This window comes from Candoia aspera, chromosome 1 (genome assembly GCF_035149785.1).
Source record: "Candoia aspera isolate rCanAsp1 chromosome 1, rCanAsp1.hap2, whole genome shotgun sequence".
NCBI classification, from domain to species: Eukaryota; Metazoa; Chordata; class Lepidosauria; order Squamata; family Boidae; genus Candoia; species Candoia aspera.
The window spans coordinates 310,661,792-310,681,342 of NC_086153.1; the positions used below are offsets into that span (position 1 = coordinate 310,661,792).

Sequence of the window (19,551 nt, forward strand, 5' to 3'; positions counted from 1 at the left end):
AAAACTAACAGCATATATCCACAACCAAAGCTTAACCAAATTCAAGCAAGAATGGTTTCCATATACACAATATATCACACAGCAAGGCAAATACAAACATTTATAGTATGGTTTTTAAGGGGGTCTAAACTTTTATAAACACTGTAAATTTGTTGAAGTATAAGGAAGGGGGAAGTTAGAAATTAAATGCCTTTCTACTTTTCCCCCCTCTCTTTTAAGATTTATAAATAATCATAAATAAGAATACAGTGGAGACTTTAGTATTAAGTTCAAAGGTAAAAATATTTCTCATATTATAAAATCATTCAGTGCATTTTACAACTGCTTATCAATGCCATACTTAGCATTAATTCCACAATTTAAGTCACCTTATGTTCATTATACATTAGAAATCATATTTAATATTGATATAAACTTTTTTCTTATCTTTAAAGTTTTAATTTATCTAAATCATCACAGCATAAACTATTTCTAGTTTTTATTGAACAAATACCACTGTACTCTGTTATCTCTATTCTATAATGTATTATTCATACTTTATAACGCAATAAAACAATCAACTTGAAAAATTCAAAATTTTGTACAGACATTATATATGAGATTTTAATTCCATTTTGGAGCATGACATCTCTTAGAAGGCAAAATCCCTAATTTTTTTCTCTGAAATCAGTATAGGAGGGAAGGTGTGTGTGCGCGCCTCTGAGTCAGTGTTGACTTTTGGCAACTGCCTGGACAAGTCCCTGCAGTTTTCCTGGCAAGATTTCAGAATTGGTTTGTCATTGCCTCCTTCCTAGGGCTGAGAGAGAGTGATTGGCCCAAGGTCACCCAGCTGGTGGGACTAGAACTCACGGTTTCCTGGTTTCTGGGCTGATGTCTTAACTACTACACCAAACTGGCTCTATGAGGGGAGGTACTATCATGCTAAATATGCACTTGCTTATAAATAAGAGTGTGTTTAGCAACTCCTAAAAATACCTTGTTATAATAAATATTTCAATGTATTTTTGTATGTTGGCATTTATATTCATCATGGACACAATGAAATATTATAATAAAATTTATCAGATGAACTGACCAATACTAGATGAGGGAGCCAAATAATTCCTAGATCCACTTATATCTAGGATGAAGTTCCTAAAAACCTGATGCTTTTCTTAAATGTTTGGTGTCTACTGCATTTCTGAAAAATCTGGTTCATGGTAAGACTGTAAGCACTAGTGTAAGTTACATACATTTTATTTTCTGGGCAAAATAATGAATATATGTTTCATGGTAAAATTAACTTGATAATATTTAGAAGAGGAGAGGTATAACTTAGTTCTCAGAGAACTTTAAAAAGCTGGCAAATCTACCCAAGCATAATGAAACATTCATGTAACACTTTTTTGCTAGCCCGTAAGCAAGGGAGGGCATCTATATTCTACAGACAATCACCAGCACTTCAGTCATGATCCTGCAGCATCCCAAGGCTGCACCACTGAAATTCAGCTTTAAAATACCCCATTTTTGGAAGTGCCATTTTTCATGGTGTTATTTCCTTCCAAAATTATGAGTAGGAATGGAACCACATATTTCTCTCTGTGGTTACCTATGATGTATTACTTTTGTAAGCCACTTAGATTTATTTTGATTGAAGCAGCAGTAAGTACTTATAGATAAGTAGGTAAAAAATAGGTTAAAAAACAAAGTAACCTTATACTCACTTTTATTTCTCGTGTGGCTTTTAATCCAAAACCCTCTTCTCCAAAGTTAGCCACTTCAAAACCATCTGTGGATGCACCATTGTCTCTGGCCCATTTAATTAGTTCAGAGAAATAATCTTCTCTTTTCCCATCAAATACAACAGATAAACCTATATTCACATTTAAAGGAGAGAAAAATGCACAACAAATTACTATTAGACAGCATATGTACATCATTCATTTATCACTGCTATTATCTGGAAAATGTAGTGCAGAAAAAGACATCCTGAGTGTATGTGTGAGTACACTGCATGCGCTTCCTAGCTAGTGGTGTTGGCATTAATATGTTGGCTTTTAAGATATTCTCTAGATTAGAGATCATCATTTATATTTAAGTGAATATGCTTGGGATAAAACTGCATTTATGGCATATTGGCTACAACGTGCCCAAACTCATCCAAAAATGTCCTTATCATTACCAGAGAATGCCACTTATGGGATGGGTGCAACTAAGGGCTGTAACTTAAGTCTATGCTTTCTCAGTTTTACAAGAAGCATTACGTGAAAGCTCAGTTGACCAAAGCCATGATCTGCAATGGAAAACAGTATCTTGAAGCCATCTGATGACGACCATGATGTAAGTAAGATAGCAACTTGGAGCTTAAGAGGAATAAATAATAAATAACATGAATTAATGAAATAAAAGAAAAAATATATATGATGTGTTTGTTAAACTAAGGCCACATCCACACAGCTGCTCTGTACACTCCCCTTCCATCCCAGATCCAAGAGGAAATTATGGCTACCTTAAATAGGCGGCATTTTCTTTTCATTTTTCTATTGTACTGTTGGCCAACTGAACTTTTTTTTTAATTCCTTGAAACTATGGGTCAACTGGTCAACTGTTGGACCTATTAACCACTAGGTCACAACAAAGAGTTAAGGGTTTTTTAAATATCTTTTGGCTGCCATCTAATTGGTCATCTAAATTTGTGGAGCCAAATGCAATTACAGGTAGTCCTCGGTTAATGACCACTTGTTCAGTGACCATTCAAAGTTACGACGGTGCTGAATAAGGTAATTACAACCAGTCCTTGAAGTTCCAGCTGTCCCAGCACCCCCATGGTCATGCGATTGCACTCTGGACACTTGGCAACCAGCTTGCACTTAACGGTGGTTGCACTTAACGGCGGTTGCAGTGTCCCAGTCACATGACTGCCATTTCTGACCTTCCCTGCTGGCTTCCCACAAGTTAAGTCAATGGAGAAGCCAGCAGGGAAGATTGCAAGTTGCTCCTGTAAGTATCTCTCACTTCTGCCACTTTCCTGCACACCATCCTGCACTCTGCATCACCCTCACCCTACATGGCCGCACTTGCACCCAACTGCAGCAGTCACCTGTGCACCCTCCTGCCCTCTGGAGCACCCACCCACACCTGGCCATGCTAGTGCTGGGCTGCAGCAGCCACTTGCATGCCCTCCCAATCTCTGGAGCACCCACCCACTGCCCAGCCACACTCTCACTACACCACAGCAGCCACTTATCTGCCTGCTGGCATGCTTGTAAGCTGCCCAGGACTCATGACTTCCTACTGGCTTCCCCACTGATTTTGCTGGTTGGAAGCCAGCAGGAAGTTGTGAGGAGGTCCTCGCTTAATGACCCAGAATCCTTGCTTGACAACAGCAACAGGGATTTCCAGGACTGCTGTCACTAAGTGATGAGGTCACATGATGTCATGCTTTATGACTGCATCACTTAGCAATGGAAATTCCTGTCCCAATTACCATCATTAAGTGAGGACTGCCTGTAGTGGATAAGTGCTGCTGCAGAGCTGTAGTTTAATAAAAGGGCTTAGCTGTGTATATCAGTCTGGGAGATGTAAACAACCCTAACAACATATGGTGAGATTATAGATTCTATACATTCTACAGTAAATAATACATTTTGGACTGTTTTGATATCCCGTCCTATATGGGCAAACATGTTTTTCATATGGGACCTCAGAATATCTTCCCTGTAATAATGTCATGGGCAGAATATTATACCTAGGCTAGAAAAAAACTTTTCCTTAACTTGGGAAATGTAGGTACGGAGAGATAGATAGTTGGATGCTTTTCAAAAAGTCTTTGTCACCCAGGTCCTGCTCCCTTGTGCCATGCTCTGTACTGCTGTCTAGAATTCAGTATCATTTCCTTTTGTGGAAATGTATGTTTGGTACAATCATACCCCAAGGATCATATGAACCCTGCTGATAATTTTTATATCATTTCTGGTCTATGACATTTCTTGATGAAAATCATTACCCATTATTAATGGATGTAAACCTGAGGAGGAAAACAGAAGCTTCAGCTAGCAGTTTAACATTAGCCTCAAAGCCCTAACCTCAATGTTAGGTATCCCTGTTTCTAATCTGAGAAGTGCATTAACTGCCCTTCTGGGTACAGCAACTATGGACCTCAAAAATTTGGTCTGAATCACAAGAGCATTCTTCCCAAAACAGAGACTCACTTGGGTCAAGGCTGTAGCATGGAAAAGTTTTAACACTGCTAGTATTAATTTGCCTCTAATTTTTAAAAAAATTGCTTGATGGCTGTTGAAAAACTTGGTATCAACTGGGAGACATAATCACAATAAGCCCTCCAGTTCCTTTGGCATGGAAAACCATTCCTAAGTATTTAAACATGTGGACCTGTTCTATTGGGCTCCCCTCTAGTTCTATGTTTGTATTCTGGTCTTTGGGATGAAGACCATGAGTTTATATTTTTGCAAGTTAAGTACCAACCTGTTCTGTGTACAGTATTGAACTACAGAAGTCATCGCCTTTCTAAGCCCTATGGCAGAGCAGCAGTTAAGAATTGCATCATCTACATATAGAAGTGTTACAACCATGCAGCCTTCTAATTTAGGGGCATGATAGTCTGGCTTGTTCACTGATTCAGTCGTGAAATTAATTAATTAAACAGGATAACTTCTGTCTGTAATGCATGCGCAAAGACTGAATCTCTGCTTGACAATGGAAAGAATTGGCATTTAATGTTAACCTGAGGAAGACTTAAACAAGAATGGGTTAACTCCACTTCTCACTAGGAGGCATGGCTTAAACATTTTGTCATGCTAAAGAAGCTACCCCTCCTCCTTTATCGCATGAATCTACTTCAGCAAAAAGGCAGTCTAAACGAGGTTTTATTATTCAAAATCCAAATATATACAAACTGACATAATTATCAACAAACATTCAATACGTATCAATGAGACAGCCCAATATACATTAGGGAACATAAACATTCCCTGAGAGTGGCTGTAATTATTTCTGTGTAATTCTTCCTAAGGTGGGACTGTTGAATCCATCTCGGTGACTAGAAGGGCACCACTTGCTAGGTCCAAGTACCATTCTCAGTCACTCCAAGATAGAGCCAACAGAAAATGAACCAACTTCAGCAGTATTCCAGGGGCAAATGGAATGATTTACAGCACCTTCTATAGAACAGATAACCCAAAGGCCACATCTGCTCATGCAAACTTACTTTATTATAAAGTTTAATGGGAAGGAGAAGATTCGGACCACAATTCTGCCCCACAAATGTCCATGAAGGGCTATTGAGGTAGCTGATCCTCTAAGTAAGTGTTAATACTCCCAGGCAGTTGCTTGTTGCTAGACAAATGGGCCAGTATAATGTATTCCCTGCAGATGGAGGAACCCATTACTTGTCTCTCTCAGTCAACTACCTTGTAGGAGATGGGGGCTGACTGGGTTCCTGTCCTCCTGTGTGTATTTGAAATGAATTCTTAGGATTTAGCCAAATATGCTGTCTGAGATACAAAAGATCTGGCTGGAAACTCAGGAGCACAATCTCCAATGCCCTACAAAACTTAGAACTTACCTTGAAAATAAAACAATTGTCTGGTCTTAATACCACCTTATCCTAGTGAAAAACACAGAGGTCCTCCCTTATATATATGGCCCATAATTCACTAACCCTCCTGGCTTAAGTTAGAGCCAGTAGAAAGGCTGATTTCCAAGTGAGGATGTTGATCAGAATCTACTAAATAAGTTCAAAGGGGTCTAATGTTAATGCCGTGAAGACTTGTGTTAAATCCTATAAAGGGAAACAGTGAAAGGCCATGTGGGAGATGAAAGTCATACCTATGAGAAAACTGTGCACATTATGGTGACCCAATAAGAGTTTTCCCCATCTGTCCAAAGGATGGATTCTGAGGCCCTTGCATGCCCAAGCAGGATATTCACTGAAAGTATCTTGTCCACTTCAATTGTAGGAACCTCTTAAGTTCTAGTATTCCTGCTAATGTTTCCATGAGGCTTCTTTCCCCACCATCCTTCAAATGCTCGCTAGGCCATCCTAATATACCTTTCTGATTGCTCGGTATCTGGATACGAAAAATAATTTACTGTTAAATCTGGTAAACCGATGCTCAGCAGGTGTCTCCATGCAATTTTCAGGAACAGGGCTGTAACTACTCTAGATTTGTGTGAAGAATCTGTCTCCAGCTTTGAATGTCTGTTTGCGCTAGCAGGTGCCACAGAGGCTCTTCACTTATTTCTATTAATACTGAGAACTATGGACTCCTGAACCAGTGGAAGCAAGCAGGATCATTCCTCCTCTACATAGCTTCATCTTGCATGCTACCTTGGACAGAGTTATCAGCAAAAATGAACATAGAACATCCCTTAGCTAAGGTGTCATCAGTGCACTGATTTCCTCTGTTCTACTGCCTTGAAACTGGAGAATGTCTGACTTGCATAGAGTCTGCTGTCAAACAAGTCAACTGACAAGTCAACTTTACCAACCTTTGCCCAGACTGAAGAAGCTGCTTGTACAAGCAGCGAAATGTTTCAACCAAAAAGAAAGAAATCCAGTTGCCATGACTCAACCTACAGACAATTCCACCTGGATGACTGAGAATCTTCAGCAACGTAAGTCAACTGACAGGCTCCCCATCTCTCTGAGATTCTCTGGAAGAGCTCTGGATACAGTGACCATTCCCTCAGTAAGGCCCATTTGTGGTAATGTTCAGAGACCCCTTTATATATTCTGACCTCCTAATATGGAGGTCAGATGTCCCTCTTCCCATTTCATCAGGCATTCTGCCTCATACTGGAGGATCTTTGACCTTATCCTGCTGCAATTGTTCATACAGACCTTTGTTGCAATAATGGCTGTTTTATCAGAATGTCTTTTTTCCTTACTAAGTATTCCATATTTATCAAAATCAAAAGCATGGCTGTCTCCAAGCTACTGATCAGCAATAATGAATTGGACTGGCATTACTGGCCATGGGTTGAAATGGACTGTTGATGGCATCCTCAGCCTGGCAGGCTGGTGTCTGTGGTTAATTGCTTCAATTAATTCCTGTTGCCAGGCTGGCTACTCCAACCACTGCTAGGATCTAACCACTGTTCACGGGTCTGGCAGATGCAACTGGAATCTACAAGATATTATATGGAAAACTTTTGAAACTTTCACACTTTGTGCTTACTGCTGATGCTATGTCCTTCATGTCTATCCTGACGATGCTTGTTACCCTCCTGCCTGCTTTTCACCTATAAGTAACTAGAGTTGTAATCTCTGGAGCAAAAGGAAGCAGATGATCTTTACCTACTGCTCTCCTTCTTTGATGCTGATGGCAAGGACCTTTTCTTCTTCTTCTTAACTAGGATGGGATTAGTGAATTCCCCAAACAATTTATTTCATAATCCTTGCTCTCAAGACTGGCTGTAGAGTTGTGTCTCACTTCCCAGGGATCATGTTGCTATCCCAAGTAGCCATGGCTCTGGTTATATAGTGTACTATAGAGTATCCAGAGCTGAATTTGCCATTAGGTCTGCTGGTCTGAAGATTTTAGTAACACCTTCTCTTAAGTGTTCTAATTCATCTGGTACCATCTTGAACAGTTCTTGGGCCCAAATTGTTACTCCTCTCAAAACCATTGTGTTGTAGCATCTGCCTGATACAAGTGATGCTCCTCACACACCTACCTTAGAAAACTGCAGTATAGACTCCATCAAATCTGTGAGCCCATCTATCTTTGGAAAGACTAATTTGGTGATCAGGACTGGGCAAGGTAATCCATTCCATATATTCTTGGGATCAGAACAGGAAGCTTGTCAAATAGCAACCATGGTGTTCTGTTTTTGTTGTTGTTGATTCTATCCACTCCGTACTAATTATTTTTGCAAAAAAAATCAGGAAGACACAATCTCAGATCCACTTTGAATGTGGAAGAGAAGACAATCAATGCTCCATGAGTTTTTTAATGTTATTGATAGTACTGTCCTTGATGTCCAAGTCTACGTCAAGGGCTTTTTGCCAGTTAATTACTATAGTGTAGGAGTTTGAATTGAACTGTCTTGAACTTTTGTGCCTGCAAGGTGTCTCTGTCCTCACTGGACAATTGCTCTTCTTCACTATCTGTACCTTTCAAGAATAATCTTTGGACCTCTTACTTCATTCCTTCAAATGTCTGCTGACCTGCTGTGGCTAAGAAGAAATCTTCTCCATTCATAGCATTCAGTATTGAGGATGCTAGGCACAAGCTCTTGAGAGTCCACTTCCCCTCTCTACTGTTTGTCTCTTTGTGTCTCTTAATCCTTCCCTTCTTGGAGAAACTCCTGCTCTTCTTTTGCCCTCTCTCATGCAAGCAAGATAAAATACTATAGTTTCAGCTGTGAAGAGGGAGAAGGAATGGTGGGAGAATCCTCCAGGCATAAATGCAGTCTGATGTGCTTTGAACCAGCCCAACACCTGACTGAGCATCAAGAATAGTTCTATTTAAAATACTGTTTCGTCTGATGGCTGGAAGTTTGTAGATGGGACCGTGTGGGGATGAGGGCATTGTAGACTGGTTTCAAAGGGAAGCTGCCAATCTCCTGGTCCTGGGCCATCCTAGATGGACCTATTTATTCCCAAGTGATGCTGAAGTATGACCAGGCAAAATCTCCAATCTGACATCTCCATTCTTACTACTCACCATCTGAGTAAAGTATAAGTGGAAAGTTCACTTCTATGTTCTACTTCTCCTGGGAGGAAGGGAGGGGAGGATGCTACTGAAAAGACTCCTTTGATGAAACAACCAGTGCTTCTATTCCTACTCTTTAGCCAGCTGTTGGATGAGAGACTGCCTGGAGACCAGGTTCAAGACTACCCCCTAGTTCTTGCTGGGGAATGGGAGGGAAGTCTGCCAGAGGGCACAGCAGTTGGACCAACTGGTTCCTGTTATCTCCTTGTACTTTCTCTTCAGCTATAAGCTCTTCATTATGGGTTAACAGTTTGGCTAAGCATCACTAAATTGTTTCTAAGAAGGAAGAATGAGCATGCTTACTCTTGTCATGGCTGTTTGTTTCTCTGCTGTCAGTGCCACTCAAAGTATGATAAGCAGAAAGAAGGCAGCAAATTAATTAATTAATTAATTAATTGAAAAAATTGAAAATCATGGAACTCCCTGCTTCTTGTTCACTTCATTCAGGAACAGAAGTGGGGAAGAAAACCCAGACAAAGCTTTCCAGGCAGTTAGGATCATTCCAGCTGTTTCTTGCTAGTTTGTTTCTCCATCTGACCAGCTGCTGTGAACAGATGTCCTGATAATGTTGGTCCTTTTCCTATAATTTTTCTCCCTCTCTTGAAGGTTTCTCTCATTTTTTTTTAATCCCTTACCCTAGAATAAAGTCAAGAGGAAGCCTTTCCTCTTATGCAGAAGACAAAACTGAGCCTGAGGAAGAGATGTTAGTTTCCACTGGAATACAAAATTTTAAGCTCTGTCTTCTGGCCAGAACAGAAGGAATTAACCCACTCCTGTCAGGTCCACCTTCAAATGGCTGAGAGGTTACTATTGTTCCTCTATAGAAAGAGAAAGGTAGCAAGAGTTAATATAAAAACACAGAGAAATTAATTTGTTAAGTGTGCCTGAGAAGATGCTTGGAGGAATTCAGATCAAATTGGTACAAGAAGTGGCAATGAACGAAAATTGGGAAGTGCAATGCTCATTGTGCTCAGTAAGGGACATATGACCAGATTTGTGTTCTTTAGAAAGTCACTGAGAAATGTATGTGAAAAAATTCACTATAACTTCACTGATTTAAAGAAAATGTATGATAAAATGAATAGGCTTGAACTATAGAATATGGAGTTGAAGGTTGGTTGATGAATATACTAAAATAAATTTATCTATCTATCTATCTATCTATCTATCTATCTATCTATCAATCATATTTCTTTACCGCCCAACTTTTATTATAACAACTCTGGGCAGTTTACAGACAATTAAAAATAGAAGAATAAAATGTTATTAAAACAATACAATATAAATAAATATAAAAGTGTATTAATGTAAAATTCAAGATGGCAAATAGTGATGTTATCAGTGGCCCCATCAAAGAGCCAACCACCCCCATGATCAGCTGTCCCCCCTCCCACACCAAGCAAGGTGGCATTGATACCTGAGATATTTTTTTCTGGAATGTTTTTCTCCATTGTCAAACCCAATCTTTTTTTTTTTGCCAGTTTCTCGTACCATACCAAAATTGGACTTGTTCTGTTCAGCTTTTGTAAGATTATCCTAGGGACAAAGTTCCAATATTCCACTGGGTTGGAAAGAATCAAAACTTGTCCCAGTTAATCTGGCACATTAATTTTTAATGAATTGTTTTAATATAAATGGTTACAAGGTAAGTCCCCTGTCCCTCACCACAAATTATGGATGCCATGTTGGTATATCATTGTTATTCTGCAAGGAATAAGCCACAGAAACCCCCTGGTACCATGGTAACAAATTGTTACCAATCCAAGGAAAACAAATTGTTTCTTAACTGTTCGGCAGGGTGAAAAGGTCAGGCTTCATTGTTCTCAGGTTGGGGTGTAGAAAAGGTTAAGTATTGGATGACCAAATAAGGAAAAAGCTGCCTGCATGCTTGGGGAACTTGCCTGGACTTGCTGCCAGTGGTTTCAGTTTCTGTTTTTCAGCTCAGCAGCAGCTCTTTTGCTCAGCGTGTGCGCCCGTGTGTCTGAGCTTGTAAATATGCCTTTTCATATTTAGAAGCTTTTGAGCCCATCCAGAGATCTGGATGAGGAAAATGTTTATGTTCTCTATGTTTTGTTTGAATACAACTTTTTTGCTGAAATGCCTGGTGTCTTCTTTCTGAGCTCTTGTGCTAAACGCTTTCCAGCACTCTGCACATGTTCCACATGCACCAACATGCCAATTATCTGAAAAATTATCTTCTCTTTCTTGGTAACCAGAAATTGAGCCAACAGGAAAGGGTTAACAGGAAAGGGTTAACTTTGCCTCTTCTAGTTAGAAGATGGGTCTTAAGATTTCCTGTCAGTGGGAGAAAGCTCCTCCCTTCAGTTTTACGTTCTGCCTTCTAAGAAAAGACAGTGGCTAGCTTTCCTGGTTCCATTTTGAGAGCCTAGGAGGAGGAGGGAGGGAGGTTTGGAAAGTAGTTATTAAAAAGCTAAACTATTGCCATTTTAGAAGGGAAGTTAGTGCTTTGCTGTTATACAAAAGCGAGAGGATCAAGTAACACAGATAAGGAAGGAATGGGAAGAAATGTTAACAGAGATAAGACATGCCAATTAGAAAGTGAGAAATCAGGCTATTCTTAATTAGGAAAGTAAAACTTGAGGATATCAGAATTAGGCAAGGAAGAATGGAGTGCTTTTGGCCACCATCAACCACTTGGAACTGGGCAGCTCCACCAACAGCCTTGATATAGTAATATATTATATATATTAATATATGTAATATATAATGAGAGTAAAGTATGTGTGAGAATAAATGGAATATTTAGCAAATGTTTCAACACTGAGCAAGGAGTAAGACAAGGACATGCATTATCCCCTTGGTTTTTCAATATACTTATGGATAGATGACTAATGAATACTTGGATATGAGAGGTGGGTGGGTTGGGCACATGAGTATGCACATACTTCTGTACACAGAAAGAATTGTAAATTACTGAAATTAGAATAAAAATATTAAAACTTGTTTTAATTATTAATTTGCAGTTTGTGTATACTGAAAAAATATTTTCATGTACAACTGTGAAGAAAGTCTTCAAAGAAGCAGTTCCAAGTTGTTCTCCCACTTGCCTTTTAAAACATGAATATGCATGTTGAATCCTTCAGTGAATAGTTAAGATGGAATAATTTTTTCACTACACAAAATGAAAGAACATTACTTCCCAAATGTACAGTTTGGTCATTAAAATTCCCCACATTCAATATGCATTCTGATTAAACTTTTTAAAACTGTGATGTCAAAAATAAGAAAAACAAATACATAAATACAACGATTATCTCTAGAAAAAAATTGTTGATTTCACTATAATCATTACTTGAAAATGATAATAAATCAGATTATCCATTAACAAAGATTTTAACATGTTTTTTTCTCCCAAACATAACATCTTGTTTTAATAAGTGACTATAACTTTTGAGTAAAAAGCTAAATAATGAATTGTACATTGCCAATAATTTTGTGCACCATTAGTGGGCTGAAAAACACAGAATTTTTTCACATTTATAGATTTTATGTATCTTTTTTAATATACTATAGGGATTATCATTTGAAAATGCTTCCACATTTACAATTACAAATTGTACATAAAAGTTCAAAACTGATGTATTCTACTATGACACTTGGCCTCTTTTAAATATAAAAATAGTGTGTCTGAGAATACTAATATACATTATATTGATGACTCTGTTTTGTTTGGAACTTATTTATTTAAATCTATTTATATGGCCACCCATTTCACAAATGCAACAATGCCAACTGACAAAGATTAAAAAATACAATATAAATACAACATGAAAACTACATTTCAAAACCAATTTACTTGACTGTTATTTTTAACATTATTTTTAAAGCAACAGAAGGCAATTAAATATTATTTCAATGTTACTTTTTATCATAATCTATCAGAAACCGCTTTCTTCACTTACCTTTCTGCTTTTTACGGATTCTCTCAACAAGAGCTCGGATCTGCTGATATTCTTCCCACTCTTTTCCAGGACCTGGAGTTGGACTGCTACATTCTGCAAGGATAAGCAAAAATATAATTTTGTGTAAATGTGTATATTCATCAGAGAATTATTATACACATACTATAAATAAATTATATTCATTCCAAATGCTAGAACTATAAATGTACAAAACCTAAAAATCTCTAAAATATTTCAAAACCCAGAAGACTTATATACAACTCAACAACATTTTCTAGGCAAGCATTAATTTCCACGTTTGAATACTGAACTAAACATTTTTTCTTTTCCATGTGGACATTCTTATCCCCTTCCCCTGTCCAAAAATTTAGGATAATATACTTACTCTGTAACAATTCACTGATCAGATTCAGTATCTCCTTTGGAGAGACAGCTGTTGTAGCTCCAGTACCCGACTTCTGTGTTTTCACTCGGCTTTTTTTCCCCATCTTCTAGCTTTAAGAGAATAACAAGCAAATAAACAGCGTTCTTTGGTCAATATATAAGCTTCCTTTTTAAATAGATATTTATCAAATTATCTCTCACTGCATAGGCCAACCAACTGTATGTTCTAGCTTGAGCAAGGGGGAGAAGAAAGTGGAAATGAAGAAATGTTGATATACTCTAAATACATTTAACTTCATTTATTTAAACAAATCAGGAAAAACTTACTGTGGAAGTTCTACTGTAGCAAAATAGCAAAAAGGTAAGCAGCAGCAATAAAATTTTTGACCAGTAACTTACCAAACTTAAAGAACAAAACAATAGTTTTCTCTCTAGGACTGTAGAGGGCAATCAAAAGAGATAATTTGCAAAGTAAATTTAAAAGCTTTAAGCAGCTGTGTAATTTAAAGCTGCTGTGAAGGCTGCCCAAATTGTCTCTGCATGTGTGTATTAAAAGTAATTTCCACAGGAACTACCAGAGAAGCAACTATACAAGTACTGGCAGTCCTTGGTTAATGACTGCCCTGTTTAGCAACCATTCAAACTTACACGGAAAAAGTAGTTTTATAACTGGTCCTTGAACTTACGACTGTGACAGCATCCCCATGGTCACAATTTGGATGCTTTGCAACCAGCATGCATTTACAATGGTCACAGTGTCCCACGGACACTTGAAAGCCATTTGTGAGCTTCCCAGCCGGCTTCTAACAAGCAGTCAATGGAGAAGCCAGCAGTAAGTCATAAATCACTGTCACGTGATGTCATGCTTAATGACCATGGGTGATTAACGACTGCAGTGGAAGTGACGCCATAAGTCTGGCATAGTCATGTGATGTTTCACTTACTGACCGTGTCACTTAGCAACGGAGTTGCCAGTCCCAATTGCAGTAGTTAAGTGAGGACTACCTGTACATATATGAAAAAATAGTAAAGGATAAACAAAGGATGTAGTTGCTTTCATGCTTCAAGAAAACGTGCTTTGTATGCACTAACTTTTTAATGCTTTAAAAGCTCTGCACAGCCGCATTTGTTTCCTGTTTTAAACTAAGAAGGCCCACCAACTGCAACTGCCCAGAGTTGCTCTCTGAGTGAGATGGACAGGGAATAAATTTGAGATATAAATCAATAAATAAACTGGATTTACACATCTTTAAAAACTGATGTTACATTAAAAAAACCCAATAATAATTCTCAAACAAACAACAGTAAGTGTTTAACATGTTTATTTATTCAAAATCTAATATCTCAAAAACTACAAAGGTACAGTGGTGCATAAAAGTTTGTGAACCCTTTTGAATGTTCAATATTTCTGCATAAATATGACCTAAAATATGATCTGTTCTTCACATAACTAGTTAAAGAGAACCCAATTAAGCAAATAAGTCTAAAACCTATTTATTCGTTTATTTATTGAGGAAAATGATCCAAAGCTACATATTTGTGTATGGCAAAAATATGTGAACCTCTAGGATTAACAGTACATATGAAGGGGAAATTAGAGTCAGGTGTTTCAATCAATGGGATGATAATGGTCAGGTGTGAATGTGGGAGGTCTTGCCTTATTTAAAGAACAAAATTCTGAGTATTCATTATCAAAGTCTGATCTTCACAACACACAGATGTGGAAGTGTGTCATGGCTTGAACAAAGAAGATTTCCGAAGACCTCCGAAAAACAGTTTTTGATGCTCATCAGGTTGGAAAAGGTCACAAAACTATTTCCAAAGAGTTTGGACTCCACCAATCCATTGTCAGGCAGACTGTGTACAAAAGGAGGCAATTCAACATCATTGTTACCTTCCCCAGGCATGGCCGACCAACCAAGATCACACCAAGAGCAAGGCATGTAATACTCTGAGAAGTCTCAAAGAAGCCCAGGGTAATGTCTAAGGAACTAAAGGCCTCTCTTGCATTGGCAAATGCCAGTTTTCATGAGACTCCCATCAGGAGAAAATTGAATCACAATGGTGGGCATGGCAGGGTTGCAAGCAGAAAGTCACTACTCTTCAAAAAGAACATTGCTGCCCATCTACAGTTTGCAAAAGATCATGTGGATAAGCCAGAAGGCCATTGGAAGAATGTCCTGTGGATGATGAGACCAAAATAGAACTTTCTGGCTTGAATGAAAAGTGTTATGTTTGGCAAAGGACAAACACTGCATTCCAGCATTAGAATCTTATCCCATCTGTGAAACATGGTTGTGGCAGTATCATGGTTTGGGCCTGCTTTGCCGTCTCTGGTCCAAGATGTTTTGCCATCATTGATGGAACTATAAATTTTGAACTGTATCAGCAAATTCTACATGAAAATGTCAGTGAACTGAAGCTCAAGAGAAAGTGGCTCATGCAGCAAGACAACAACCCAAAACACACAAGCTGTACAACCAAAGAATAGTTAAAGCAGAAGGAAGTTAATATTTTGGAATGGCAATGTCAAAGTCCTGACCTTACTCCTATAGAAATGTTGTGGAAGGACCTGAAGTGGGCAGTTCAGGCGAGAAAGCCCACCAACATCCCTGAATTGAAGCTGTTCTATAAGGAGGAATGGGCTAAAATTCCCCCAAGGTGATGTGCAGGACTGACCAACAGTTATCAGAGGCGTTTAGCTGCAGTTATTGCTGCCCAAGGGGGCCCACCAGTTACCGAAAGCAAAGGTCCACATACTTTTGCCTCACACAAAAGCTTTGAATCATTTTCCTCAATAAATAAATAAACAAGTATAATGTTTTAGACTCACTTGTTTAATTGGGTTCTCTTTACCTAGTTTTAGAACTTGTGTCGAGAACAGATCACATTTTATGTCATATTTATGCAGAAATATTGAAAATTCAAATGGGTCCACAAACTTTTAAGCAGCACTGTAGTCTTTTAGGAAGAAATTATAAGTGCTAATAAAAACTCTTGGCTACAAGCAGCAAAATCACATATTCAAATAAAGAAGATCCAACTAATTTAGCATAAAGTAACAATTAGGAACAACAGTAGTAAGTGTTTACTCAATCTCCCACTCTAACTCTTGTTGCCAAAGATCTTTGAATTTCTTTTCCCTAAAAAACCTTCCTTCCAACGTATCAGTTTTGGACTACAAAATATGTATCCTCAACGCTAAAAGGAATTCATGTATACATATACTAAGTAAGTTCATTAATACATGATTTTACAATTTAAAAATACGATGGCAACATTAGACAAGTCTGAAAACAAGGTCCATTTCATGACTGAATGATTGCACAATTTGCTGTATCACTGCAATCAAAAATGTTACAACATATTCCAGAATTATCAGAAAAAGCAAAGGAAAAATTACAGTTTCTACCTCAATCCAAAACAAATCTTTAAGTTTTTCTTTATCTCATTTGAATGCTTAAGGTCAAACATAAGTTTCTATGAATCTTTGTAGTGCTTTAAAAAAATGAAAGGACAGGTCCATACCCAGAATGGCCTATAATTTAGAAAGTCAGTTACAGTCTGACTGGCACAGGGTTAAGGATTTTTGTCAATTTTTGTAAAATACAAATTTTTTGTATTATACAAAAAAGTACAGTAACTAAATTTTGTTAATGTTGTTGTTGTTGTTTATTCGTTTAGTCGCTTCCGACTCTTCGTGACTTCATGGGCCAGCCCACGCCAGAGCTTCCTGTCGGTCGTCAACACCCCCAGCTCCCCCAGGGACGAGTCCGTCACCTCTAGAATATCATCCATCCATCTTGCCCTTGGTCGGCCCCTCTTCCTTTTGCCTTCCACTCTCCCTAGCATCAGCACCTTCTCCAGGGTGTCCTGTCTTCTCATTATGTGGCCAAAGTATTTCAGTTTTGCCTTTAATATCATTCTCTCAAGTGAGCAGTCTGGCTTAATTTCCTGGAGGATGGACTGGTTTGATCTTCTTGCAGTCCAAGGCACTCTCAGAATTTTCCTCCAACACCACAAAAGCATCGATCTTCCTTCTCTCAGCCTTCCTTATGGTCCAGCTCTCGCAGCCATATGTTACTACGGGGAACACCATTGCTTTAACTATGCGGACCTTTGTTGTCAGTGTGATGTCTCTGCTCTTAACTATTTTATTGAGATTGGTCATTGCTCTTCTCCCAAGGATTAAGCGTCTTCTGATTTCCTGACTGCAGTCAGCATCTGCAGTAATCTTCGCACCTAGAAATACGAAGTCTTTCACTGCTTCTACATTTTCTCCCTCTATTTGCCAGTTATCAATCAAGCTGGTTGCCATAATCTTGGTTTTTTTGAGGTTTAGCTGCAAGCCAGCTTTTGCACTTTCTTCTTTCACCTTCATCATAAGGCTCCTCAGTTCCTCTTCACTTTCAGCCATCAAAGTGGTATCATCTGCATATCTGAGATTGTTAATGTTTCTTCCAGTGATTTTAACTCCAGCCTTGGATTCCTCAAGCCCAGCATATCGCATGATGTGTTCTGCATACAAGTTGAATAGGTAGGGTGAGAGTATACAGCCCTGCTGTACTCCTTTCCCAATCTTAAACCAGTCCGTTGTTCTGTGGTCTGTTCTTACTGTTGCTATTTGGTCGTTATACAGATTCTTCAGGAGGCAGACAAGATACATATTTTTTAATATATATCTCATTAATCCCAATGAATTCCAGAAGCAAAAACTATTTAAAGAACAGCTAGTAATATAAACCAGTGGTTCTCAAAAGTGTGGTCTGGAGATCCCTGGGGATCCTTGAGACCCTTTCAGAGGTCCGTGAAATCAAATGTATATTTTAAAATTTCTCCGTTTTAATTTCTAACACAGTAAATATTGATAGATATAACCCACATAAACTCTTTCAGGTCCTCAATCATTTTTAAGAATGTAAAGAGGTCCTGAGGCCAAAATGTTTGAGAACCACTGATCTAAGCAGAAGTTACAAGAATAAATCTATTTTGGCTGCCAAAATTCTCATACCATTTGCAAATACATTTTTATAATAGGTATTGCACCATATCTATTTAGGGCTATAAGGATTATCTCTGGTAAAACAAATAAGAATCTAAAAATATATTTCAGTTCACTGCAAAGATACAAGACACTTCCCTGGGCTATTTTAATCATGTGTCTCTAGGATTATCTTTAAAGATTATTCAAAAATGTCAGGGCAGAATATAACCATAGCAAAATTTGTAGGCAGTAGTTGCTATCTGTATGTGACATTTCTTTTGTATCAATTGTAATTAATATCCAGAAATATTCAGGACAAAATTAAAATACTGATTTTAGCTTTTAAAAAACAAATCATTTTTAAAGGATTTCATTTTTCATATCAACTTGCCCACATTTAAGTTTATATGGGGAATCTTCTCTTTTGTCTATTTCTTAAAGGAATATGAACAGTGGGCACTAAGGAGGTCTTTTTTGTAGTGATTCCACAGCTTTGAAATACAGGATTATCATCACATGTAAGTACTGGAATATCAGGGTTTGTTAACTGTTTTGGGCTAACTGTCCATTACTACTACTGTCATTAATTATGTAATGCAGTGTTTCACAACCTTAGCAAGAAGTCCACACATCTTAAAGTTGCCAAAGTTGAGAAACACTGATGTAACATATACCGATTTTATTCTAAAGATGTTTATCCTTACTTCATTGTTTTTCCCCCAATTTTTTTTTTTAAGAGAGAAACATACAGCTTATGAAGTAATACAAAACAAAAATATTTACTAGAGGGATAAAGCTTCAAAGTTATGTACCTTCCTTTGGGAAAAAAGTGTTTTTATAAGAAAAAAACAATTCTATATAGCGGATGGTCATAAACAGGAACAACTTCAATTCTCCGAATGTCACTGAGCACAGGAAACTAGCCAGAGGAACCAGGAGTAAAACATTACTATAATGGGCTCCATGAATGATCATGTTACAATACATCATATCACCACCTGTATTCTAGCACTTGGAATTATTTAATTCTGGGCTTCTATTATCAAGAGATAGTAAAGGTAAAGGTTTCCCTTGATGTAAAGTCCAGTCGTGTCCGACTCTAGGGGGCGGTGCTCATCTCCGTTTCTAAGCCGTTAGAGCTGGCGTTGTCCATAGGACACTTCCGGGTCATGTGGCCAGCATGACGACATGGAACGCCGTTACCTTCCCGCCGAAGCGGTACCTATTGATCTACTCACATTTGCATGTTTTCGAACTGCTAGGTGAGCAGGAGCTGGGACTAGCAACGGGAGCTCACGCCGCCGCGCGGTTTCGAACTGCCGACCTTCCGATCGACAGCTCAGCGGTTTAACCCGCAGCGCCACCGCGTCCCATATCAAGAGATAAGTTGTGTGAACTATTATGCCATTTTTTAAAAATCCATTCGTTCAATTGTATCCAATTCTCGGAGACTGCCCAGACAAGTCCCTGCAGTTTTCTTGGCAAGGTTTTCAGAAGTGGTTTGCCATTGTCTCCTTCCTAGGGCTGAGAGGAAGTGATGGCC

General features: G+C 38.3%; 1 protein-coding gene across 1 annotated transcript in view; it reads right to left on the reverse strand.

The window, feature by feature from the left end:
* The window catches only part of SETD3 (SET domain containing 3, actin N3(tau)-histidine methyltransferase), an 81,615-nt gene that overhangs the window by 56,757 nt on the left and 5,307 nt on the right, over nt 1-19,551 (reverse strand). The window contains exons 2-4 of the mRNA XM_063290309.1: nt 13,026-13,135; nt 12,641-12,733; nt 1,704-1,852 (exon numbers count right to left, since the gene is read on the reverse strand). Of these exons, the coding sequence (XP_063146379.1) occupies nt 1,704-1,852; nt 12,641-12,733; nt 13,026-13,128 (345 nt within the window). The 5' untranslated portion in view covers nt 13,129-13,135. The remainder of the gene's footprint in view (nt 1-1,703; nt 1,853-12,640; nt 12,734-13,025; nt 13,136-19,551) is intronic.